At 37.4% G+C, this 27,785-nt stretch overlaps 2 protein-coding genes across 5 annotated transcripts; one reads left to right on the top strand and one right to left on the bottom strand.

Moving 5' to 3' along the window:
• Positions 1 to 5,736: 5,736 nt before the first annotated feature.
• Positions 5,737 to 19,727, bottom strand: grna (granulin a). Of its 4 annotated transcripts, XM_084402045.1 has the most exons (25): positions 19,658 to 19,727; positions 19,205 to 19,291; positions 18,384 to 18,523; positions 17,571 to 17,708; positions 17,366 to 17,494; positions 17,058 to 17,142; positions 16,457 to 16,563; positions 16,031 to 16,181; positions 15,833 to 15,928; positions 15,631 to 15,728; positions 15,362 to 15,515; positions 13,838 to 13,947; positions 12,567 to 12,723; positions 12,384 to 12,481; positions 12,108 to 12,261; positions 11,916 to 12,025; positions 11,640 to 11,793; positions 11,457 to 11,554; positions 10,755 to 10,908; positions 10,561 to 10,670; positions 10,202 to 10,438; positions 9,092 to 9,364; positions 7,857 to 8,099; positions 7,520 to 7,768; positions 5,737 to 6,649 (listed from the first exon to the last, which is right to left on the bottom strand). In XM_084402045.1, the coding sequence occupies exons 3-25, from the start codon at positions 18,519 to 18,521 to the stop codon at positions 6,497 to 6,499; spliced, it is 3,396 nt and encodes a 1,131-aa protein (XP_084258171.1). In that variant the 5' UTR covers positions 18,522 to 18,523; positions 19,205 to 19,291; positions 19,658 to 19,727; the 3' UTR covers positions 5,737 to 6,496. The 4 variants fall into 4 exon arrangements, with proteins under 4 accessions (XP_084258171.1, XP_084258173.1, XP_084258170.1 ...); XM_084402047.1 differs by lacking the exon at positions 9,092 to 9,364 and having other exon boundaries at positions 18,384 to 18,521; positions 19,204 to 19,291; XM_084402044.1 differs by lacking the exon at positions 19,658 to 19,727 and having other exon boundaries at positions 18,384 to 18,521; positions 19,154 to 19,292.
• A 3,909-nt stretch (positions 19,728 to 23,636) lies between these two features.
• On the top strand, positions 23,637 to 27,283 carry ifi35 (interferon-induced protein 35). The gene is made up of 10 exons (XM_084401667.1): positions 23,637 to 23,710; positions 24,224 to 24,253; positions 24,360 to 24,425; positions 24,513 to 24,671; positions 24,770 to 24,886; positions 25,071 to 25,215; positions 25,934 to 26,040; positions 26,163 to 26,349; positions 26,445 to 26,551; positions 26,624 to 27,283. The coding sequence occupies exons 2-10, from the start codon at positions 24,242 to 24,244 to the stop codon at positions 26,831 to 26,833; spliced, it is 1,110 nt and encodes a 369-aa protein (XP_084257793.1). The 5' UTR covers positions 23,637 to 23,710; positions 24,224 to 24,241; the 3' UTR covers positions 26,834 to 27,283.
• The last annotated feature ends 502 nt before the right edge of the window (positions 27,284 to 27,785 follow it).

Genomic DNA, 27,785 nt, shown 5'->3' with positions numbered 1-27,785 from the left:
ATTAATCACAGAAAAAAATGTGTGATTAATCTAGTTAATTTTTTGCTATCGATAAAAAGAAATAAAAAAGAAACATGAATAAGTCTTATTCATGTTTATTTTTATTGAATGTTATGTATTTATTTATGTTAATATCTGCGCAGTTCATGTGTATTTGGCCTGCCTCTGCCATCCATCACCCCCAAAACACCACAATGGCGCCCCCCTCCCGTTCTGCGCCCCTATGCACTGCATACACTGCATACCCCTTTTTTGCACCACTGATCAAATGATGATGTGGTGAATCCAATGGGGTAATCCATCAGCTGGAAACCGAAGCTTCCCGGGGGCCGCCATTGATTAGCAGACCATCACCTGCTGTTATCATTCCATTGACTCCCATTCATTTTGGCGTCACTTTGACAGCGAATAACTTTACATCTGAGGCGTTTAAAGACTCCATTTGTCCATTATTTATTTCTAAAGAAACACGAAAATGTATAAAAGGCTCCATTACCATGTATCTTACGTTATGGCCCCGTAGAAGCAGTTTCTGTAAAAATAGGCTAACGATTGCGTTATAACCACACAACTCTCTGTCGCACAGTAGAGAAATTACCGTATAGACAGGAGGAGAAGCTCGCAGGCAATCGGGGGGACGTGGAGGCAAAATGACAAAATAATTAATCAGAATACTTAGCAAAAGTTGCTCCTAGCTCATGGACACCTCCTCACGCTCTCAATCTCTGCAAGTTTTGGAAGGGAATGATTCAGATTTCTCTTGGCACAGCTACTAGAAGACAGACAGGTTGCTCACGTCACATCTACGTCGTCAAGCTCAGTTTGAATCTGCTCAGCCATCAGGAAGTGAGTGCTTCTAATTTACTTCACTTTTCTCCGTTGAATTCAGTGTGGTCGCTGTGTCCATTTCTTTTACTGTCTATGGGTGAATCAGGGACATGTTATGACTTGCAAAGGCCCTGGGGCCAATTATCTCCAAGGAAAGCGCAATATGTTATAGTGTCCTTATCAAACTGCAAAATGCTACAATTAAATTAAACATGTATGAAGTGCAGACTTTGCTCACAATATCAGCTCAAGGTCCAGTGTTTTCAGAGTGGCTCGGATCACAGTTTTTTTTTTATTTTAAATCATAAGCGCACTAAAACATACTCCATTGCTCTCTCTAGGCGCATTTTGTTGGATCATTTAGAATTTAGGCAATGTTTTAAAAGTTAGTCTTCAACTTATAGAAAACAGTTATGTTTCTTTCACATAAATAAAGAAGCTCAAAGAGTGGTTCAAATAAATAAACCCACGGGACAATATTTCTATAAGAGGTTTTGGGGCCTTCATATTCACATAGAGCCCAACAGTATACAGACGTTTCCAGGGAGCCCTCATAGTCCAAGAGCCTTGTTTAAGAGGCCTTGCATATGCTATGAGACAGATATTCAAGCATAAATAAACATTTTGATGGGTTTTTTGAACCCACAACATTAAACCCCAGAGCCCCCCCAGGCCCTGTAATGAAATTCACTTGATTATTTGTGCATTTCTTTCAGAAAGCATTAAAATGCATGACTGTTAAAAGCCGATTTTTTACATTTTTAAATATATGCAGTGTACAATTAGCTATTGCAATGCCTATGATTCATTTTGAAGTCTAAATAATATGTTTAATAAGTTCACACTGGCAGAGAAGAATCATGTTACAATCGTACACACAAATCCATAATAAATATCAACAGCACACTTAAAAACTACAGTTACACGCAAGAAAATGTGAGTTGTGTCTGTGACCAATCGGTTTTTCAATCCGTACCCGTTTCGTCCCGTGGCTCAAAGGGACGCACACGAGAAAGCCAAAATAGAATGCAAAATGTATTAACAAAATAGAACTATACAGAAAAGAAAAAAAAAACGTACAAGGTAACAGTGAACAAATTCATAATCCGTGCAACGCTTTCGCAATCGTTGTTTTGTAAATCGTTCTTTCGCAATAGTTGTTTTGTAGGCTAATATTCAGATTACACAACAATAATACTTGGATTTCATTTTCAGTTCCTGTGAAAACCTGTTCCAGTTAATGGAGTATAGACAGGTGATGTGTAATATTCAGTACCAGTAAACTCCACCCGCTGGAATTTTTTCTTACAGTAACTGAATGTTAGATGTAACATCACCTGTTGAGTTTTGCAAACTGTACTCACAGATTTGTGACCTATCCCTTATTTTAGAAATCTGTTTTTCTGTATATTGATTTATTGTGTATTGTTAAGATGAATACAACTGTCTTAACTGAATTTTTCTATGATTTGGCGATGGGGTGTGTAATGCATAGATGACATGCGTGTAATGCATTGATGACATGACCCCCCAACCGTTAAAGGTTTCTTTGTCAGTTGGGTGTCCTGCTGCTTTCTGGTTGACCACTTGGAGTGACTTTCTTTCTTTTAAGTATTGTTGTACAAGCAGTACTTATGACATAATAGGAACAGGAAAGAAGGAATATTTGTACTTGTATGTAATTTTGTAATGTAATTTTTCAAGTTCCTCAAAAGTGATCTGCATTCAAATTAAATAAATTAGGCTATGGAAAAACTGTGCTCAGTCACAGCACATAATATGAAAATCTTGTTGAAATTGAAAAAAGTTCCCTATTTGTCAGTCACTTCGATGTTGTCGATGTGATGACACTAGGGGTCGCACTTGACTTGGGAGCCCCATGCAACACCTCTGATCATAGACTGTAATAAAACACCTCTGATACGCATTTTCGCCCATGTATTTCTGGGTGCTGTCGACACCTGTCTGTCTCCATCAGACGCCACGATTGCTGCGTCAGTTGTTTGGCCTGTCAAAGCCTGTGCCCGCATGCTGAAGCAGTGTTTGTAGATGGTAGGCTACATGCACTCATGGACCTTATTCAGAGCAGCGCCATGACAGGTATGAACAGATAGACTTGCCGTGTTTTCAATGGCATCAGCTGTAAAAAGCTGTATAAAGCTCCTAGATCATTTACAGTTTTCCACAGCTCAATTTTGTCTGAAGTTTTTTTCTTTTTTTGTCTACTGAAATTTCGTGGAAAGATATTTTTGCAGTGTTTCGTCAGCAGAACAATCCAAAAACACATTAAATATGCATGTCTATCCCTCACAGCCTCGCTTTCATTTCCGTTAAAAATCAAAGCTGGCTCTTTTGCGGTTAGATGAGTGGCTCCTGGGCTCGGAACGCCGCTTGCAGCCGTGAGGAGCATGAGGAGCTCACAAAGTCGTGGAAGGTATCTTTTACTGCCAGAACACACTTCACAGGTTGTTCCACCCTCTCTACCCTCGATGTTGGGGCATCCATTAAATAGACTTCCATCCAAAGCATAGGTTCACGTCGTCCATGAAGACAAGAACTTTAAGCGCTGCTGGACAGGCCGCCTTCACCCTGCATGCCACGAACATGCACAAAGTTAAACGCTGTTATTTAGTGGAGCACCTGAGAAACAAAGAACAAAAGTCAATCAATGAAATGGCGCTACCTGATTAAACCGCGCGCACATCCAGCAGTCAGAGTGCGTGAGCAGCTAGACCGTCTCCAGCACATCGCTGACCAACTACTGGCTTTACGCTTTTGCCGCTCCATTGAAGCGATAACCAGCGCAAGTCACTGGTCTCATTTGAAATCGACATAAGGGCAACATCATTATATGTGAACATTAAAGGCTCTGTGGTGAACCTAGCTCGAATAGTGTCGAGGTAAACTGTACACAATGGTAATTACAAGCTTTTCAATACACACTTTTCCACCACTATAGCCTAAAGATGACCATGCATTTACTAAAGCTGTAGAAATATAAAAGTATGGGATTTATTGTTAATATTACTATCATTGGCCTATTTCCTATTACATATTGGGTAATACAGTTTTTTTTTAATTGCTTAAAAGTGGTATACTTGAGGCCCACTTAGCAATACCATTCACTTATACCTAATCTTCAGACAAAGTCTGCAAAACTATAAGCACATTATATGCTTTACACTCAGTTTGCAATTGGTAAACAAACTTTTTGCTAAATGCTTAACACAGTTCCCTACATTAGACACATCATTCAAACCTAACAGCTCTTGTTTCATTTGGGAAACACTGCCATTTAAATGCCACATTCATTTACCGATTACATACACCCAATGATCATGTGTAAAAACACAATTGTTATACACAATTTGTACAATATTTTGATAAACAAATACAATTTTCACCATTGCATTTCTGTTTATTTTGTAAATACAGACTAAATATGCATACAAGTCAAGTCACCTTTATTTCTATAGTGCTTTATACAATACAGATCTTTTTAAAGCTATACAGCACGACCTGATTATCAGGTGCCTCAGAGGCATCGAGAGGTTAAATCTAGCAAGGCCGCACCTTATTCCCTCTTCAGAGAGACCCTTTTGAGCCCCTACAGTCAGTTGAGGACTCTTTTTGAAGATGGGCCTCATAACCACGCTCACTTCCATCAAGAAGGTTGGGGGCCTGCAGGCGTCCTCTGTCATCAAAACTTGCCTGGAGTTCGGCCCGGCATACTCTCGCGTGATCTTGAGACCCTGGCCGGACTCATTCCAAAAGTTCCAACTACTCTATTTTAGGGATCAGGTGGTGAACTTGCAAGCACTCCCTTGTGACGAGGCAGACCCAGCCATATCATGGCTGTGTCTGGTGCACGCCCTGCGTGTTTACTTGGACCGCACTGAGAGCTTCAGATGTGCCTTTATCCCGTGATAATGTGATAATGTGTGCTTTTTTGTCCATGTGAGTTCCCTGTGTTACGTTTGTGACGTAATGTGTTGGTTGCTATTGTAACCTCTGTTCCCTGATGGCATCGTGTCCCTCCTGCCACAACACTACCCACTGAAATGGCTGAATTGTTGTAGGATTGAAAATAATCCAAGATGTTTGACAACAAAAGACATTTGCTTTACTGTTTTCCACCCCCTCTTTCTACCACAAGGACCATTTGGAGTTCCCAAAGGCACAGGGAGGCTGATAGCGATCAAGGCCTGTAGGCCAAGATGTGTGTACTTTGGGAGTCTATGAATCCTTTAGTACGGTGAGGGAAGTTGTAATTATCTGATTGGTTTGCTTGAATGTCTCACATTTGGGGTTTAGTCACATGGTCAGGGAAAGGATCAAATAAGATTGTAACTGTGGCTCTGTCTCTTTGATGCTCTGGCTCTGTTCTTATTCTCTGGGTCCCTTTCTTGGGGCTCTCTCTCTTTACCTCCTCTTTTCTCTTACTCTTTACACAGCTTGAACCCCTGCAGGAAATCCACGCTTACACTGTCTTGGCTCTTCAGCACAAACCTGAATGAGTGGATGCAAGACACCTTTTATACCCACATGTCCAGCGGGGTGGCATGCAAATTCCACTCACCAATTGTCATTTGCCTTTTCTGAAGTATCAGGTGTTTGGGGCTACCAAGTACGACCCCTTAGAGTCATCACATCGACACAACGTCTCGTTCTTCAATCAGAGAATGAAGGTTACAACAGTTACCATGTTAATTGACTGGGCATTTGTCTACTTATTTTTATTTATGCTATATTTTTTATAAAATTCATAAGAAATCTTAAATAAAATTTATTTTTTATATATTTTATTTTTCACCATTTAAATAAATTCATTATAAATTAGAATTTTATTTGGATATATTTATAAGTAAAAATGTGAAAAGAAGATACAAAATAAAATAAACAAGACAATATTTTTATCTATCTTTTATTTATCTTTTAGAACCGACAGGGTTTCAGATCGGTCACATTTTTACTTCAGAAATCTTGTAGTCATCTGTCACAAAGCTCAATCAATATAGTTAAAAACCAGTAAGCATTTAATTCAATAAAGAAGGAAATTACACAAATAAGAGTAAAGATCAAGACTTGCATAGGGAAGTTACATAGAAAATATAAAGAGGTTGATTTAATATATTCTCTTATCCAGGGCAATGTAGTCATAATCACAAGAGTGCATGATGTCAAGTCTGAAAAAAATGTCACATGTAAACCAGAGAGGCCTGTGACGTGTACATGTCAAATTATAATGACCGGTGTATGAATTGATGTGTAAATTCAGCCACTAAAGGTCATCTACGCTTTAATATGTGTTACATCTTTACATGATTCCATAGTCAAATTAGTCTTCAGATAAACTGAGCAGTAACCAAAACACTGGAAACTTGTGTAAATTATGAACACTGTGTACACACTACAATAATGACACAATCTTAAAATGTACAAATGGCTCAATGGCTAAAATGTAGTTGGTATTACTGATAGACAATGTAAACAGAACTTAACCATCATAGTCAGTCCTCATCAAACTTTCCCCTGCTAATAAAATCAAACTTTTGCAGTAAACTGTCTAATTACCTCTGATTAGTACTTTGTAAAAAAAAAAAAAAAAAATTACATCTGACACTTGGGCACTTTAGAAGTGTCTGAGTGGATATAACCCAGGTGTTTTTTATAGAGTTGAGGCTCGTTTCTTTTTGGAGAAGAACACCCTCCAGTTGTCCCAGTTGTTCCAGTCAAAGCCAGCGGCTGGAGTACAAATTCCACCCGCACCACATTTGTATCCAGCAGGGCAGCAGTGTTTCATATCATCACAGCACTTCGCCTTTAGAGAGAGCAATAACAAAGGAAAGAATAGAGTGAAGGAAAGTAGAAGAACAAGAATAGGAATTTGCCTAAGGTAAACATTTACAGTTTGACTGCCATTTGAATTTACAGTAAAGTCAATAGTATTGAGATCTGTCTGCTCATTTCCATTCATATATTCAAAAGAAATTCATTCCTCGATGCAGCTATTGTGACCTGGAGCTTTTAAATGAACACCTTTAACCCATTAAATTCTGTCATCATTTACTTACCCTCATGTCGGTCAAAACCTTTACAACAAAAGAAGATAATCTGTAGAAATGTTTGTTTCTATATAATAAAAGTCATTGGTGTTTAAAACAACATTGGATCCCACTGACATTCATTGTATGGACAAAGAAACATATTTTTTCTAAATTATTCTTTTGTGTTCCACAGAAGAAAAAAAGTTTGGAGTGACATGAGGGTGAGTAAATGATGGCAGAAGTTTTCTTTTTTTAGTGAAATATCCCTTAAAGTAAATACAGTAGTCAACATGTGAGGTGGACCAAAAAGTTCATCAAAGTTGTCCTAAGACAAGAACGGGTATTGTTCAAAATTCATGTATAACTTTGATGAAAGGTTTTGATCCACTTCAAATATTGACAAAACAGTTCCTGCCTTATCTAAAATATAGAATATATCTGAAATCTATTTTTCTTACTACACTGGCATTAGTTTGGCTTTAATTTATTTCTGTGTTTTATACTTAAATATTTTTTTTTTACAACTAATAAGAAAATAAATCGTTTCAAGAGAAGTATTTTTATCTTCTCAAGTAAGACGCAAGGGTGAGTAAACGATGACAACATTTTTGGGTTAACTATCAATTTAAAGTTTAATACTTTACCATAGCATACAGGCAACAGCCCCAGGAGTTCTGAGAGGTTGGACAACAGGTCTGACCATCTTGGCAACTATATCCATCACCACACTGAATGTCCTTTTCTGAGACACTCGGCTGTGGCTTTTGGACACCTATGTGGGCAAGTGGGACTCTTTCCACAAACAGCCAGGTGGTCTTTATGCAGGAGCGTTTACGCAAGTCACACTTGTAGCCTTTGGGACAGCAGTGCTCCTGGTCTTGGCAGCAAACAGCCTATGAGGTTATAAGAGGTTTATTAAATATATTAAACGTGAATAAATATTCTGTAGTCACTAGCCAGTCCACATACACATATTTTTACCTCAGGAAGAGGGCAGCAGCCCAATTCTCCTGTTTTTAGATGGCAGCAGGTCGAATCTTCAGAGCAACTCGATTGCTCATCGCACTTATTGGTGCCGAGATCCGAGTTTGGAGATAGTGAACTTTGAGCAGCAATTTTATTGTACCAGGGGATCACAACATCTCCCTTGATGCAAGACACATGGCTCACATCGCACTTATAGTGAGTCGGACAACAGTGTTCCCCATCTGTGCAACATACAGCCTGAAAAACAATGAGAAACAGATTCAAGATGAAAATATTGACCTTCACAACATTCTCCTTTAACAGAGTATTTGTTTTGAAATGGCAAAACAAATTGCATATACCACAGTTCAAAAGTTTGGGGTTGGTGAGAATATCTCTTCTCATTTAGTGCTGCATTTTACTTGATACAAAAATATCCGTAAACACAGTAATATTGTGCAATCTTTTTTACAATTTAAATAAACTGATTTAATATATTTAAAAATATAATTGATTCCTGTGATGCAAAGCTGAATTTTCAGCATCATTACTCCAGTCTTCAGTGTCCTTCAGAAATCATTAACTTAATATGCTGCTGATGTGCTGCTCAAGAAACATTTATTATTATCAATGTTGAAAATTGTTTTGCAGTCTAGTATTTTTGTGGAAACCATGACAATTTTTCAGGATTCCCTGATGTATAGATAGTTATAAAATACAGCATTTATTTGAAAGAAATATTTTCTAACATTATAAATGTCTTTACTGTCACTTTTGATCACTTTTGTTACTTGCTGAATATAAGTATTGTTTTCTTTATATATATATATATATATATATATATATATATTCCATTTTAAACAGTTTTGTATTTAGTATCTATTTTCAAGTCAGTGAGAAGTGTGCACATCTGTTACAAGCACAAGGAAGTATCTGAAAATATATATACACATCGAAACAAAGGGCCCTCTTAACACTGTAGATGCAATGCCATGATGGTAAAAACCAGGTAAACAGGCTCCAAAGTTAAACAAACAACAAAACATGCAGAACACGTTTAAGGATAATTTAGAAGATGTTTAGTAAGGGATAATGTGCATCCAGCCGGTGGTTCTCTCAAAATAACCCCCGACAGGATGATGAGGACCCCGACATACCGCTGGATGGCGCTATTGACCAATCAGAATCAAGTATTCCAAGTATTATAAGCACAAATAAACATCTCTATTTTGTATATAAGTCACACTCACATTAGGCAGAGGGCAGCAGCCCCATTTGTTGGTTTTTACAATAAAACAGCAAGTGGTGTGATCTGGACAGGAAGTATGTGCATCACATGGAACCCTGATATACTTCCCCATTTCCTCTTTCACTTCTTTGTGCTGTCTCTGTTCCTCCTTATCTGAGGCTGGGATTATGTCTGACATAGGTACAGAGGTGGTGTTGCTATTACAGGTGAGTGTTACAATGTCACAAGTGGTGCCGTGTGGACAGCAGTGGAATCTATCCCTACAACACACAGCCTGCAGACAAAACAGCCTGACTTTTAGTTATTTTTATGATTAATTCATTATAATAATATGTGCACTATTAGCATTTGGTGTTGGGAAAATAAACTTAATTCAAGACACTACCTTTCAAAAGTTCAGTAAGGTCAGTAAGATTATGGTTTTTGAAAGAAATGTATACTTTTATTCAGCAAGGATGAATTAAATTGATCAAAATTAACAAACATTTATGTAACAAAAAATATTTATATTTCAAACAAATTATGTCCTTTTGAACTTTTATCAAAGAATCCTGAAAAAAAAAAAGTGTATCACCGTTTCCACAAAACTATTAAGCAGCACAATTGTTTTCAGCATTGATTGTTTCTTGAGCAGCAAATCAGCATATTAGAATGATTTCTGAAGGATCATGTGACACCGAAGACTGGAAATTCAGCTTTGGCATCACAGGAATAAATTAAATTTTAAAACATTAAAATAGAAAAGAGTTATTTCAAATTGTAGTAATATGTCACACTATTACTGTTTTTACTGTATTTTTGATCAAATAAAGCCAACCTTGCATAAGACAATTCTTTCAAAAATCTTACCGACCCCACACTTTTAAATGGTAGGGGATTTTCAGAAAATTCTGTCTGAAAGTGTGAATTTCATATAATACTGAAAAGTCTTATTTTACACAGTTTGATTTCTCAGATAAATGTTGCTGGGCACTTGAACATTCTTGTAAAACAGGGACTGAGGGATATCACCAAGAGCAATAAAATTCAAAGTTGAAAACAGAGTGTATATTTTTCATTTGGTTACTCATGCAAGATTAGATTAGTATTTTTCCTTTGAGATATACTGTACCTCAGGCAAAGGACAGCAAGCCCAGTCTCCGTCGACATTCTTACAGCAAGTGCTGGATTCAGGACAAGTGTGACTAGAGTCGCAATTCAAAGTTGACCTTTGACCTGCGACTCTAGGGCGAGTAGGCACCTTCTCCAGCCAGGGCGAAGAGCCTGAAGAGTCATCACATGACCCGGCAGCAACGTTACAAGTCTTACCATGAGGACAGCAGTGGATGAAGTCGTCACAACACACGGCCTACAGAGAAAATTAATGCACAACTTTAAATTTACCCAATACACATCTCTACATCAGGATTTGCTATGTGAGACGGAGATGTATTGGTCAAGACTCAAGCTACTTGTCAATGGGTGATTTACCTCTGGCAGAGGACAGCAGGCCCATCCTCCATCTTTAGTCTTACAGCATGTGGTTTCATCTGGACAGCTCGCAGTGTCATTACAGGGAACATCAGAATACACTGGAGACACTAGAAATTATAGAAACAGATTAAGAACGGGCATATCTGTGTATTCATGTGTCTGTGTGTGATGGATTCAGTGCTTTGAACTACCTTGTGTAACAGTAACATTCTGACTGCTGATTGGTTGGACGGGCACCTTCTCCAGCCAGGGCGAAGAGCCTGAAGAGTCATCACATGACCCAGCAGCAACGTTACAAGTCTTACCATGAGGACAGCAGTGGATGAAGTCGTCACAACACACGGCCTACAGAGAAGATGAATGCACAACTTTAAAGGAGCTGTATGTAAGAAATGTATTTCAATTAATCATAAAATGGCCCTGATATGTCACTAGACATTAAGAAATCATGTTCATTTCAAATACTTATATCACTGACAACAGTAGTCCGGCCAGGATATTGTCATTTAAAAAGTGAAGTTGCAGCCCTCAACTGATGTTGATGTTGTCATGTTGTGTTTTGGCCTGATGCCCCACCCTCCACCTATCTACCAATCAAGAAGTCAGTAGTGTTTCAGCATCTGGGTTGCCAGCTCAGCTCTAGTTACCACAACTGCAGCTACAAACGCTCGTGCTGGATCCTGCAGCCTATCTGGCAACCTCGAGTCAGGGGGGAGGGGGAGGGGATACACCGCTCTACAGTAATTTGAAAGTGATTGCAGTACCAGTTTTGGCCACAATCTTACATACGGCTCCTTTAACTTTACCCAATACACATCTCTACATCAGGATTTGCTATATATCTCCGTCTCGCATTGGTCGAGATTCAAGCTACTTGTCAATGGGTGATTTACCTCTGGCAGAGGACAGCAGGCCCATCCTCCATCTTTAGTCTTACAGCATGTGGTTCCATCTGGACAGCTCGCAGTGTCATTACAGGGAACATCAGAGTCTGAATATGCCGAAAATGGACAGGTTTATGTTAAATGTGTACATGTGTGTTTGGTTTCAGTGCTTTGGAGTGTTTGTTGACCTACCTTGTGTAACAGTCACATTCTGACTGCTGATTGGTTGGACGGGCACCTTCTCCAGCCAGGGCGAAGAGCCTGAAGAGTCATCACATGACCCAGCAGCAACGTTACAAGTCTTACCATGAGGACAGCAGTGGATGAAGTCGTCACAACACACGGCCTACAGAGAAAATGAATGCACAACTTTAACTTTACCCAATACACATCTCTACATCAGGATTTGCTATATATATCCGTCTCGCATTGGTCGAGACTCAAGCTACTTGTCAATGGGTGATTTACCTCTGGCAGAGGACAGCAGGCCCATCCTCCATCTTTAGTCTTACAGCACGTGGTTCCATCTGGACAGCTCGCGGTGTCATTACAGGGAACATCAGAATACACTGATGACACTAGAATATAGAAACAGATTAAGAACGGGTATATCTGTGTATTCATGTGTCTGTGTGTGATGGATTCAGTGCTTTGAACTACCTTGTGTAACAGTAACATTCTGACTGCTGATTGGTTGGACGGGCACCTTCTCCAGCCAGGGCGAAGAGCCTGAAGAGTCATCACATGACCCAGCAGCAACGTTACAAGTCTTACCATGAGGACAGCAGTGGATGAAGTCGTCACAACACACGGCCTACAGAGAAAATGAATGCACAACTTTAACTTTACCCAATACACATCTCTACATCAGGATTTGCTATGCGAGACGGAGATGTATTGGTCAAGACTCAAGCTACTTGTCAATGGGTGATTTACCTCTGGAAGAGGACAGCAGGCCCATCCTCCATCTTTAGTCTTACAGCATGTGGTTCCATCTGGACAGCTCGCAGTGTCATTACAGGGAACATCAGAGTCTGAATATGCAGAAAATGGACAGGTTTATGTTAAATGTGTACATGTGTGTTTGGTTTCAGTGCTTTGGAGTGTTTGTTGACCTACTTTGTGTGTCAATCACATTCTGACTGATGACTGGTGGGACGGGCACCTGCTCCACCCAGGGCACACCAGAACATGAAGGGTCATCACATGACCCGGCAGCAACGTTACATATCTTACCATGAGGACAGCAGTGGATGAAGTCGTTACAACACACGGCCTACAGAGAAAATGAAGGTGTTCCTTTAACTCAGTACACAAAATATCAACATTAAAAAAAAAAATACAAAAAAAGTACCTTTTCATGGAGCTTGATGACTACCATATCTAAAAACTATGGTATCTGCATGCTACTCAAAGGGATTACCATGGTCCATTACCAAAAAAATGTTTAATATATATGATGAATCCCTTGTAGGGACCACCATCATAAAATATAAAAATATTTTCATGTAAAAAGTCCCATTTAAAAGGTTTAAAAAAACCTCTTAAGTATAATATTTTAAAAGCAAAAAGTTTTGTATTAAATGTATTACATTTACACTACTTTTCAAAAGTTTCAGGTCAGTAAGATTTCTTTGAAAGAAATTAATATTTTTAATTAATGAGCAAGGATGGTACATCTTGATACAAAAGGTTTCCTTTTAAAATAAATCATGTTCTTTAAAAATTCATGTTCTTTAAAAATTATTCATCAAAGAATCCTAAAGATAGTATCACGTTTACACAAAAATATGTTATAATATATCAGCACAACTATTTTATTTATTTTTTTCTTGAGCAGCAAATCAGTATATTAGAATGATTTATGAAGGATCATGTGACACTGAAGACTCGAGACATTCAGCCTGTCATCATAGGAATAAATTGCATTTTAAAATATATTCAAATGGAGAATAATTATTTTAAATCGTAATAATATTTCTCAATATTACTAGTTGGTTTTTACTGTATTTTTGATTAAATAAATGCAGCCTTGGTGAGAAAAAGAGACTTCTTTACAAAACATTACAAACTTTTGAACGGTAGTATATATTGTCAAATTATTTTAATTATATCTAGAAAATATATTTACTTAAGTTGACAGCATATTAATTTTTTTTTTACTTACTACAGGAGTAATGTTAGATGTATAACATTTAAAATAAATAAACTAAAAAAAATTTTTTGGTTTTTATTTTTATAATCTAAAAAAAATTTCTGAAATTGTCTATGGACCCCCAAGCATCCCCAGTGCAAACCATCTCTGGCTCTGCAGTTATTGGAAAGATGTTACGGCTGAGCTAATTGAGCACTGATTCTGCTTAAGTAATAGATCAGGTGAGGTGATTTACCTCTGGAAGAGGACAGCAGGCCCATCCTCCATCTTTAGTCTTACAGCACGTGGTTCCATCTGGACAGCTTGCGGTGTCATTACAGGGAACATCAGAATACACTGAAGACACTAGAAATGAGAGAATCAGTTTAAAGGGTCATTAACTGCATTTTTATTATTTTATAATGTTTCCTTGAGGTACACTTATAATGTTAGAATGATTTTTACATCAAAAATTGTCATAATGTATAAATATAAGGTGATTTTATACCCTGAATTTAGCCCTCTGATTTGAACGCTCTGTTTTAAGGGGCGTGTGTGCTGTGAGACTTCAGTGTAAACGCCCACTACTGTGATTGGCTAGCATCGTTGCATTTGAAATAAGTATTACATGTGGAACTCTCTTGAAATCTTTTACTACATTTTTACTATTACGGCTGTCGAGATTAACTAATCATGAAAAGTGTTGATTATAGCATTATATTTAGATCTACTCCCGATGCATGAAAGGTTGCAGTGATGAGCATTAGCCAATGACATACATGTCTGTTGAGCGCATGAATGCAGTGATCTCATCATTGCTCAATTTCTGCCATCTCACGCATGCTGTCATCATAACTAACAGTGCAGACATGATGTAAATAAGATATTCATTGTGCAGTGTAGACAGTGTCATTGATTATAATGGGAGTTTTGGCAAGAGTCCAGAACTCAGTCACTGATAAACTTGCGCTGTGTGACTGACAGCTCTAGCGATTGTAAAGGAAGCGTTCTTTGATCGCTTCCTGTACATATTTTAATCACAATTTAAATAACAGATTATTTTCATGCTACTAAGAGGAACAATATGAAGTTGATCGTTTAGTTACTGGCTGGATATACTGACGCATAAACAGCAGTAAAAGATTTTGAGACAAAGAACGTCTGACTGTACATGAATAATTACATATCAGAAATCAAAGATTAAGCATTAGAATTAACACGGTTACTTATATGTTGTGGCATTACTGTTGGGTCCATATCTTACAGTAAAAGTCTGTTTGCAAAACCGGCACTGAAATTGCGACTGATTTACCAAAGAATCCACTGTGTGAAATGCCCCAAACAAACAAATAATGCTCTACTTAGACATTCACATAGTTGAAAATAAATAACCATTTTCCAAGCATTAGGGTCCTTTGGAAGGTAATGTTATTTTTAGTCCTGTCATCTTTTACCTCTCTTCTCTTCTCATCTCACTAACGTGCCAGTGGACGGGCCAAAGATGTGATGATGTGGAAGTAAGCATTGATCTGATTCTGCAGAGGCAGTATTTCGTCGCACTATTACATCATAATGTGATAAAATCCGAAATGAAACGGAGCTTGGTTTCAATAAAAGCAGTTTTTGGACTAAAGAGGAAGTTCTGAGTTCTAAGACTTACAGGATTTTATGTCAAAAGATCAAGGACTATTTGATTTCTCAATTCATGACCCCTTAAGAACAAATAAAAAAGTGGTTTTATACTGTGTCTGCGTGTGATGGATTCGGTGCTTTGAACTACCTTGAGTAACAGCCGCATTCTGACTGCTGATTGGTTGGACGGGCACCTTCTCCAGCCAGGGCGAAGAGCCTGAAGGGTCATCACATGACATGGCAGCAATGTTACAAGTCTTACCATGAGGACAGCAGTGGATGAAGTCGTCACAACACACGGCCTACAGAGAAAATGAATGCACAACTTTAACTTTACCCAATACACATCTCTACATCAGGATTTGCTATGGGAGAGGGAGATGTATTGGTCGATCTACTTGTCAATGGGTGATTTACCTCTGGAAGAGGACAGCAGGCCCATCCTCCATCTTTAGTCTTACAGCATGTGGTTTCATCTGGACAGCTCGCAGTGTCATTACAGGGAACATCCGAGTCTGAATATGCAGAAGACAAAGGAAATGACAGAAACAGTTTGGGAAGTGTTATATTTTATGTGTACATATAATGAATATATTGTCATCTACACATTTCCACATACTTTCTGGGAGTGCACCAGGCAATGTGTTCATTGGGTTTCCAGCATTAGTGTTTTGTCCGGTTGTAGTGACTTCAGCTTCAGCCCTATTTTCTGCAGCTTTTGAAGGAGAGCAAAGAAATTAAAATGCTGTATTATATCAGTTGAAGACTCCACTGGAAGTTATCAGAAAATGTATAAATCTCTGGGACAATGGCCTACGTTTGTGATCTTCCCATTCAGCCCTAAGGCGAGCAGGGAACTTGGCCCACATGGGTAGCTCCTGATTGGTGGAGGACATGCATTTATAGCCTTCAACATCACAAACACTGTCCTCTGGGCAACAGTGGATTTTATCATCACAGCATACAGCCTAAAGGAAACGCATATGACAGAGAAAAGAATGCAAGTGAAAACTTTGCAAATTTTTTAAAACGATTCTTGTTCGATTCTTTTAATAATAGGAACAGGATAACAGGATGTATTTGAAATAGATTTGTTTTGTAACAATGTCTTTACTGTCACTTTTTCAATTTAAGATATTTATATATATATATATATATATACATATTTATTTAAACATGTTTCTCCAACCATGAAAAAAATTGCATGTCTGCACATATTACTGTATCGAAACTGTACCCATACCCTTGGTAAGGGGCAGCACGCCCATTGACCATCTTCTGTCTCACAACACGTGGTGTCCACAGGACACTCTGACTTCCCATCTCCGCAAAGAACAGTTTCAACTTGTTCTAAAACCAATCACATGACAAAAATGTCGTTGAAACACACAAAGATGATTTACATTTATTTCCCATCCAAATTACAACATTTAATCTGTAAATGCTAAATATAATAATAACGATAACTATATTAGCGTCCACACCAACTCACGATAACTTTCTGTTTATTAAAAGCACTCTGCAATTATGCCATTTGCCGCTGTAAATGCTCGGGCTTTGTGAAGCAGAATGGAAACTGACTGGCTGTCAATGTTTTTATTGTTCATCAGCTGGAAAAAATTGTTCTGAAAGTAATTCTAATGCTATTGTTCCTCATTATAGCTGTGGTGTGGACTTCCCTATTCTCATAGAATTAGAATGGTTATTATAACTTCATAGTTATAGTTATTATAGTTATCGTTCTTGGTGTGAGCGGGCCTAAAACCATACATTTATGTGGGATAATGTATGTTTTAATCATTAAACTCTCTGGTCCACCTTCATTCCTTCACTCTCTTCAATACCTTTTTGTTTGACACATGAACTGCTGTCTGCACTACATTCATGGTCTTTTGGGCAGCAGTGTTTCCCGTCTGAGCACACAAGGCCCTGAAACCACCAAAACTATAGTCAGCATCACAGTCAAAAAAATTTAAACCAATTCTTACTCCATTTATATATTCATTTAGAATTAATTGGCTCTCAAATATTAATCCATCCATATAGGTTTCTGTTTTAGCCACACCCAACCTTCTTTTGGGACAGGGTCCTGATGCAGGCCATTCATCATTTCATGGACGAGGACTCATATTCCTGAAAAAATATAACTTACTTGTGCTACTGGACAACATCCATAAGATGAAGCCATCAGCAGACAGGAGAACTCAGCAGGACAGAAAGAGCCATCAGGGCAGGTGATGTCGTCTACACTTACAGGTAATGAGGGGATCATTCTGAACGACTGAGGAACAAGAATTATTAAGACATTACAAACAGCTCTGAGTACTATTATTTCATCTCTTTATATAATTTCTCACTTTGGGAAAGTCTGTCTGTTTAGCCGGTCTCCTCTCCATCAGTGGCAGTGTGTGTGTGGCGTTTACACATGTGAAGTCCATAACACTGCACAGCATGCCTTCAGGACAGCAGTGCGTGTGGTCCTCACAACACTCTCCCTACACATACACACAATTATACACATGCATGAGCTGATCATTTAAACACTTCAGTGAGCAATACAACACTGAAGCTGATCAGGTGACAGGCAACCTCCTGATTACAGCTTCATTTCTTTGAGTTCTTTGAATAGTAAAATCATCGAGTAAAATAGTGAAGTCATTTGCATGTTGATACTACACAAGTGCCTTATCATGACCTTTATAAAAAAGGAGCGGACACTGTGGATGTGTCTAGTAAAGGGTGCTATTTAAGAATATCTCACACCGCAGAACACTTTGGCTTCCGTATCAATGTGCAATTAACTTCGTCTTGTCTAATCTGATCTGCTTTCTACAACATTTATTATATTTCTAGAAGAGTATCTGAAACTAATCCTCTGAAATTAAACTGTCCTTTCCCCGGTTTCACAGACAAGGCTTAAGCTAGTCCCAGACTAAATGCATGTTTGAGCTGTTGTAACTTAAAGCAACTTGCAGTGGCATATCTTAAAATATGTCAGTGCCATTTTTTTTTTCTCAAGATGCACACCAGTAATGTTTTTTTTTTTTCTAAAGCACATTTATAAAAGCTACTTAAATGTCCTAATTGAACGAAGGCCTAATCATGGCTTAATCTAAGCACTGTCTGTGAAACCAGGCCTTTAAGTGTCTGTCACTAGTTCAGCCTCTCACGTGATGGAACGGGCAGCAGCTGAACTCTCCGGTGGGATCCTGGCAGCATGTCTGGCCTGCCTCACAGACTTCATTGTTGGGGTACTGCGAACAAGCAACCAGGGTCACCAGAGCGAGGCCTACAGTCAGTTTCAACATCTGGATGGAAAGAGAGAGTGTTCAAATGTTAAAACTAACAGATTTAAAACGTGAAATGCGACTGATGCGTTTAAGTGGAAACAGTTTAAAAATGAGAAAAACGAGTTTACAGACTGCAGCCCATCAGACCTTCGCATCTCATATGGAGGGTCACAAAATTTTTTTTTTTTTTTTTTTGGACAGCTCACTGCATGTATGCTCTTGTATATATAACAGTGCAAGTATGTAGTTCTGGTATCGCTTCCTCTTTCACATCTAGATATTTTATGCTCGCCAGAGAATCTATGCTGACCTCAGAAACAATAACTGGAACTATAAGCATTATTAGAGAACGTTTTTCAAATCCAGCAAAAAGAAATTTGGATATACAGTTGGTCAGTGTCTTTGTCTTAGTTATTACTGACGGCACAGCAATTAAAAGTGTGCACTTTTATTTCCTTTTCTAAACAAATGGAAATTCCCCTTGTTTGCCAAACCGACAGAGTCTGGCAAAAATGAGGAACTGTGAATGTCGTATTTTTACCAACAGGTAAAAGGATGTTGGTAAAAATAAAAAATACGCACCTAGTTGCTTTTTACCCTCAACATAATGCTAAAATGAATAATCATTTTATTCAGAAACGTCAACAAACCTCGTCTGAAGTAAACAAACAAGAGAAAATGCTCTTTAATTCAACTCAACTTTTTATGTAGGCTAATGAACAGGTGGATTTGTAAACAGTTGAAAGTGGATGACCAGTCCGTGCATCCGTGGGGTCCAAGTTACCGATCTGTGAGCAGAGATAAATGTTTTATATAGTTAATAAATAAACAATTACATTTCCATTTAATTATCTTTCACAGTTTGGTAGCCTACATAAATGAATATGAAATGATAATAATAGCAAATAATAATAAAATCTTCAACAACTCTAAACAGACGATCGTGTCGATCGTGGCAATGAGTCTATCAAAGTTTCATTTATAACTTAGTGAGTCAATTCATTGTAGGAAAGAAAATTAATATAGCAACGAGTGACGCGTGATGCTGCTTATGAAGCACAATGCGCAAAACACTTGTGAACGAAACTTGTACAATTCAGTTTAAAAAAAACACAAAGGACATCAAAGACGAATGAAAGATATGCAAGACCTACCGTGTCTCCTCGCAAAGCTCCCACACGGAATAAAGAAATGTTTACTTCTTAAATAACTTAGACTTCTCAAGCTCCGCCTATTTTAGAGGACAGCCTTTGGTTAATGTAACTGTCAATTATTCACAGAGGCGTGTCATCCGTGTTTGATTACAAGGAAATGTGCATTGCAAGATAATCAAGGATGCGCACAGCAGCACATGCAGTGAAGCCAAGGTATGGCAGACCATGATGATGTCATCCAATCTTACTCCCTTGACGTGACTTTATTCAGACAACCTATTGCAGCACTTCAAAGCTCAAAAGTCTGAATATTATCCAGTTTAAATGTTATTTTTAATATGATAACCTAAAAACATTTTAGTTCATCCTACAAAGATTGTCCCCATTTGTAAAACTAAAAGGCGCTTCAAAAACCATAGCCAATCAGAACAGCGTGTGGGCGGGCTCTCGGGCAAGTGCACGACACCAGAGATTAATCTAGAGGGCACTCGCAAGGAAATGGATAATTTTTATTTTATTTTATTTTTTTATTGCATTCGAACATTAACATAACAGGCTAACATGAGTAAAACTATAAGACTTTCACAGACTGAGATATTAGCATTACATAGTGCTATACTAATAATAATAATAAAAACAAACAAAAAACAATATAATTAAAATACAAACTCTGTAGGGGGTTAAACAAAATCATACTGGCTAAACAAATCAAATAATTCCCTAGCTTTATACATTCTCATACTTTTTAAGGCATCTGTAGCCTATATAGGGCAAGCTCTTTTTTAAATGTGCGAATTATGGAAGAGAAATGAACATTCAATTCATAGGCAACAGCTCTGGTGGACATTCCTGCAGTCAGTATGAATGAATGTGTTTGGGATGCTCTGGATCAGCCTATAGGACAGTGTGTTCCAGGTCCTGCCAATATCCAGCAACTTCGCACAGCCATTGAAGAGGAGTGGACCAACATTCCACAGGCCACAATCAAAAACCTTTTTCGTGAATAAAATATATTTTATTCTAATAAATAGACAATTTATAACAAAGTCATTTTACATTTTTTGTCCTCCAAATGTACTCCAAATTTCACCATATCCCAAGTAATAGGCCTAGATGGGAAAACAAGATGTTATCTTTTATCCAATTAAGCACCTCATTCCAAAATGGATTAATATCTGGGTAAATCATAATTTTAAAATGTATTTCTTTACATTTGGGTGTAAGGGGAAATAAAAGGTATTTGCATCTGAATTCCTTTACTGATTTCCTACTGAGATGTTGAAAACTGTTATCTCTTTTTATATGAACAGGACAGCTTTCCTGCAAAAGATCATTTCTTAGTACACTTCTTATCAACAAAACTTATTCTGCCTGTCAAAAACACTTTTAACATAGTAATCATTGGTAAAGGAACACTTCTGATGACTTTCATGTAATCTTTTTTCTCATAATTAAAGTTGAATTTGGTGCAGAAATAGCACTGACCAAATACATCTTTGCCACCACTCCACCAAAAACAGAAATTTATCTTTTCGCTGAAATAATATACAACGGATATATTATGTGGGCTGAACTTGTGTTATTGTTATGTATTGGTCTACCCTTAAGAAACCTGGATTGAGTCTCACTAATTATTTGTGGAAGACCCACACTTAGCAGCGATTGCTCCAGTAAATATTTTTTGTAAGTAGTATTGAAGTGTAATAGGCCATATAGGTTATCTAAAAAATTATTTTATCCACTCCAGGCTTTGGAATCAAAATAATAAGACCTTGCTTCATGGTAGGCAATAAGTCATTATTCATAATACAATCTTAGTTGGAGTTATTAATAAACACCCTGACGCTTCCGAGCTTTATAATGACAGTGGAATGCAACCATCAGTTTGAAGCTGCAAAAAGTGCATCTATCCATCATAAATGAACTCCACATGGCCCCGGTGGGTTAATAAAGGCCTTCTGAAGCAAAGCTATGTGTTTGTGTAAGAAAAATATTCATATTTTAAAAAAAAATTAAGTAAAATAAGTTCCAGCCAAACGAACATACGGATTCAACTTAAGTCTAAAACTCAACTTATGCGAGTAATGCGACGTACTGCTGATAGTAGGCTTGTTCGACTTGAACCGGCGCTGCACAGACCGATCGGTGAATGACATCAAAGTACCGCTAGAGCGAATAGAAAGTAGACGGCTCCTATATGCTTTTGAATTGCTCTCGCGGTACTTTGATGTCATAAACCGATCGGTCTGTGCAGCGCCGGTGTTGTGGTTCAAGTCGAACAAGCCTATTTACGCTATATCATGACGCACTACACAACTTCCGACGTCACAAGTTGCGTAAATTGCGCGTTGTATATTATTTCTGCGAATGGCGTAAGTAGACTGCGAATGGCCATTTGGCCGGAAGCTCGAATTTTACTTTGGAACGTGTTAAATATGAATATTTATCTTACACAAACTCATCGCTTGTAAAGTCAGGTTTTATGGTTTTGCCTGACTTGTCTGCCTATTTAAGACCTGTGTTTTCATTCTCACTTTGAGTAGTCTTGTTTTGTGTTAAACTGCTATTCTGAGTGCCTGTATCCTGGTTTCCCTTGTCTTGGTCTTGTTCTTCTGCCTGTTGTCCTGGATATCCTTGTTTGCCTGTATTTTTGGACTCGATCGTTCGTGTGGATTTGCTTCATGGTTTTGACTACGCCTGTTATATGGATTACGATTCTGGATTCTCCCACTGTGATGGATGTCTGAGGCTAATGACAGACAGCAGATGGACCCAAGGGCAGAAGAATAACATGCAGTCTTAGAAAACTGAACAAAAAGTGCTGTACTACAGAGTCCAAGTTCAAAAGTACAACAAAAAGGAAGCCGAGCTTCCAGATGAACGAAAGGCAAATCCAAAAACACAACAGACTTAGCTTTCTTGGCGAGGATAACACATGCAAAGTAGGCTCAAGACGGAACACAACTTAAAGAAAGAGGCATGCTTAAATCATAGACTGTAAAAAAAATACTGTAAAAAAGGCCAAAACTGGTGGAAGTGGAACTAATAAACTAATGAGAAGCAACACAGTAAATTATATAGCAGCTGGGGCCACCTAGTGGCTGTGAGACTCATTACAAGGAGCCTTACACCCAATTTATCTTAATGATCAAATAAATTCAATGACATGTGAAAGAAAAATCATGCATAAAGATGATTAAATGAATACATAGCTATCAATGAGTAATTCATAAAGAAAATAATAAGATTCATAATAATGAATAATTAATCAAATAAATGAATAAAAGACAAAATAATTAAAAAAAACATTTTTTTTTGCATACACCAGCTATAATCCATCATACAAACAAGTAGCCTAATACATGAATAATACCCTCCACTTACATTATTAAAATAAGACTAAACATTAAGACAAATAACATGTATCATTAATTATTAATAACGTCATCACGCAATGGAGTACAAATATTTTAAATGAAACATTATGATGTAGAGTTCATCATAGTCTCACTTCTGAAAAGATGCTATTTCTTCTGGTTCTGGCCCTAATGCTGCAACCTCCTTCCTGAAGGGAGAGTGGAGTGGACCATTTTCTGGGTGGGCAAGGTCCCTCATAATACAGGTTGCCCTCCTTCTTCATCTGGTGATGTAAATGTTGCTATAGGTTACATTTGGCAAACTATAAATGATACATGATTTCCCCTTAAAAAAATAAAACCAAAATGAACATAGCCTACCTACCTATAAAAGTTTAGTGCCAAAAGTCTAGCTTTGTTTTGTTGATAATTAATTAGAGTGATGGGGACAAATTTGGGCTTTTCTATCTGATAATTATATAAAATGTTAAAAAAAAAAAGAATAAAAAAGGCCTAGATATATAACATACACTGGCATACTGTTGCTATAAATATATGTTACATAATGCATGTGATCAACACCACCCCCTTGCGAATATATAATATTGATTACTCGGAAAGCCGCCCATAGCCTACTAACTACCGGTAACCTGAAACGAAAGCGAAACTATTGCTCTCTATTGTTTGCTTCACCACGGTACGTGTTTGTCTCATCTGTTTATTTATAATTAACCTATGCGCAAAATAAATTATAATTAGGCAATTACACAACAAAGTAGGCTATACAGTGGTTTTAACGAAAAGTCGCTGTACGTTACTCAACTCATTTGTTCACTGTATGATGTTTTGTCGTTGTTAAGGTAGTCGCGAAAGACGCAGCGTAGCTTATAGGCTATCACAAGTGAAAGTGTTTAATTGTCAGCATATTTCAATATATATATATTTTTTTTAAAGAAAGAATGAAGAAAACAAAACAAATGGTGTATTTTCCTGTTTGTTTCATAGCGCTTTTTGCGACGTCAACAACTCGTCGTGTTGTCATCTCTTGAACTTCATGAAGTCCAGCTTTAGTAGCCTAACTAGTTTATAGTTTATAAAATGGAATAGCTCAGTTCGGACGGATAAAAATGTCCTAGATTTTAAGAATAACATTTTGTTTATAAAGAATGATCTTCTGTCTTGGATAACAGTTTTTTCTGTTTGGTCACAGGTTCTTGCGTTGGTAGAAATGTCTACTGAGGTAAAGGAAGTGATCTGGCAAAGTTATTTTTTTTTTTTTTTTTTTTTTTTTGCATTAGATTTTATATTTAGTACGCTGACCCTGTTTGTCATGTCTGTCAACTCAGGATTTCTCTCTTGTTACGGACAGTGAGTCTTTGGAAAGTAAACAGAAGGAGATCCAAAAATGCAAGGTTTGTGAGTGGCTTGTTAAGCTGGATACCTGTCAACCAATTCACACCAATTCAAGGCATTAACCATTATGTCCTTTCTGTCCGCAGAAACATCATGAAGCGTTATTGAAGCATCAAAAATTACTGAAAGATGGCATCGATACGAACAAATCCTTTGCCAAGGAATTTAGACAACGAGCTGAGGAGAGGAAAGTGTCAATTGAGGAAGAAAACAAGAAATGTACTAAGACAATTCAGAAAGAGAAGGTCTGTATAAAAAAAATATGCAGACACTCATTATAAGATATATAGGCTACATAATATAGCCTATATAAGTTCATGTTAATGGGTTCCTCTGTGTGCAGGAGAAATGCAGTAATATTCAGGAGGAGCAACGCAGGCTGCAGATGGAAATCATGAAAATGAAGGAGGAGTTGCAAAGCCTGGACCATAAAAACAGCAGTCTGAAAAAACAAACTGAGGTTTACAGTGTCAAAATATATCAGATATATCCACAAAATTATTTTGACTAGTATTCTAAACATTTTCTATATTTTCCTTTATATTCATATACAGTTGACCCTAAAATCTCCATGTTGATTTAAAAAATCCATGGAAACAATTCATCTACTGTGAGATTAACACGGCTCTACGTTGACTCCACAGATCTCTACAGCGGTGCCTGAGAGGAGAGTTGTTTTTCAAGGAAAGACAAAAGAGGGTGCGCATGCTGTGAGTTTCGATGTGAATTCCCGCATAGTTTATCCGATGGAGGGTGGAACAGCACTGATCACCTTTGAGGAAGAGGATGGTATGTTGCATCATCACAGTTCAACTGTAATTAAGAATTTCTACTCATTTACGCAACGTCATTCCAAACCTGTATGATTTTCTTTCACAAAATAAACACAGCACAAAATAAGATATTTTAAGTCATTTTTCTAGTGTTTTTGACCATACAATGAAAGTCGATGGGGCCTGAAAAAACACAGAACAACATAGACCAGTGGTTCTTAACCTTTTTGACTTAATTGTCCACAACCATATTCGAAGGCCCCCAACCATATCTTTATTTTTAAAACTTATTTTAATATATGGTCACTCTTAGTTCTTCAAAGAAGACAAAAAGAAACAAACAACAACAACAAAAAATAAATAAATTGTTTTTATTATTGTTTTAAAGCATTCACTGTAAAAAAAAAATATATATATATGATATGATCAAGAAGTTATAACATGTTTTTACATTGCTTTAACTTAGCAAAATAAGTTAAGCAATTTCCAACTTTTTAAGTTATAGTAGATTCAACTCATTTTTCAAATCAGTTAAATGCATTTTAAGTTGAAATGACTTAATAACTTAAACCAACACGAGGTAATTGTACTTAAAAATGTAAGGCAGCAATTTTTTTTTACAGTGTTCATTGCATGGCCAAAACACAAAACACTTTAATGCACTGGCTTTTGTGGATTATCGTTTATTAACTTCTCTTCCTTCGTTCAAATCTGTTCTGATCCTGCATCTTTAGTGGCTCAGAAAATCTTGAGCCAGAAGGAGCATAAGGTGGAGCTTGGGGACTGTGCCATCACTGTGCGGGCTAAACCCATTCAGTTCCTGGTACCTGAATATGTTGAGGTAATGGAGAAAAGCTGACTTCCGTTAACCTACATGGATTGAATGTATATTATGGACTGCATTGTGTTACTATGGAATATCATGACATAAAACCTCTTACTCTTTCTCTCTCCATCTGTTAGATGGAAACACAGGTGTGCCCTCGCAGAATCCTGGTCTCTAACCTGCCAAAGGAAGAACCTGAGGACAGAACACTTGACAAACTGGATATCTATTTTTCTAAGAAGAAGAACGGAGGCGGCGAGGTGGAGGACACAGACATGCTGCATGACTCTGGCACTGTGGTCATTACCTTCGTAGATGACAATAGTACGTTAACCAAATTCATGCAATCTGACATATCTCAGCACAAGATGCTAGAAGTGTTTTTCTAATTCTTCTATTTGTTTCTCATTTGTCTTCAGTTGCCAAACGTCTCTCTGACAGACAGGATCATGAGGTAGATTTTGGTAGGAAGAAGTACAAGGTGAAGGTCACTCCATTCCTCAATGGCGAGATTTCACAGATGAAGGTATGTCACGATAATGGAAACTGTTAATACCGGTGTTGTTAATGATGTAAACTGACTGTTGCTCCCTCTCAGATCTGTAACTCAGAGTGCACGCGCACAGTGCTGCTTACGGGCATCCCTGACATCATGGAGAAAGACAACCTACAGGACAACCTGGAGATCCACTTCCAGAAGACAACCAATGGTGGCGGAGAGGTGGAAGGCATCATCTACAACCCTCTGGGCCACACCACCCTGGCTTTGTTTGAAGACGACTCTCCTAAAGACAGCCAGACCGTGTGAGAAAGCTAATAAACCTCTACAGCACAGACATCTAACGCTGCCTGTAGATGACAAAATAGAGAATTCATTCATGATAGACTGAAACTCTTTATGAACTTTGATTTGGGACTATTTTGCAAAAAGACAAGCGTATGGATATAATCTGTACCTCATTATCCTTCATAGACTATACATTATACAATAGCATACTTCATTCATGGATAAAATTGTTCTCTTATTTACAATCCTTAGTTGTATTCTTTGTCTTTTGATGATAAAAATGTTGTCAGATTGAGTTAAGGTGTATGGGTTAATCTGAATCGTATGAGACATTTCTCAAAACTATTGCTATTTATGTGAAACATATATAATAATTTTTAAAAAGAACAAAGTCTTAAATAAATGTGACAAAACCATCATTGTGATGTTTATGATACAGTTATAGGAACCTATTGAAAACAAAAAAGAAAAGAGAAATGATATTCTGCACAATGAAAATTAAGGTTATTTTTTAAGACATTTCTTTTCTTTTACATGATACAATCTTATTTTGTTTAGATTTTTTTCTCACAGTTCATTCTCATTACTAATTTGCCATTCACCTATGGTGATTATATCTAAGCTATTAAGAAAACACATTTAAATGTTATATTACAATAAGATAAAAAGACAGTCTAACAAATACTACAATGAAGTATTAATATTTTACCATTTAAATAAATCCATATTTTGTTGGCATTATGAGAAATGTTGTCGAAAACGTGCTTAATTGTCACAGAAAAAATATGTAATTTAAGTGTTAGTAGACTGTCTGCTTAATATTTACTAACACTTTATTTTGATGCTCCCTCAACAGACGTGACAGTAAGTAACCTTGCAAGTACATGTCAACTAATTCTACTAACCGTAACCTGACAGTCTACTAATACGAGATAACTAACAAGATTTAGGTTGACATGCATCTGCAAAGTTA

Source organism: Rutilus rutilus (genome assembly GCF_951802725.1).
Source record: "Rutilus rutilus genome assembly, chromosome: 1".
Classification (NCBI taxonomy): Eukaryota; Metazoa; Chordata; class Actinopteri; order Cypriniformes; family Leuciscidae; genus Rutilus; species Rutilus rutilus.
The sequence above is the reverse complement of the archived record's forward strand: the minus strand, read 5'-3'. Positions and strand labels throughout refer to the sequence as shown.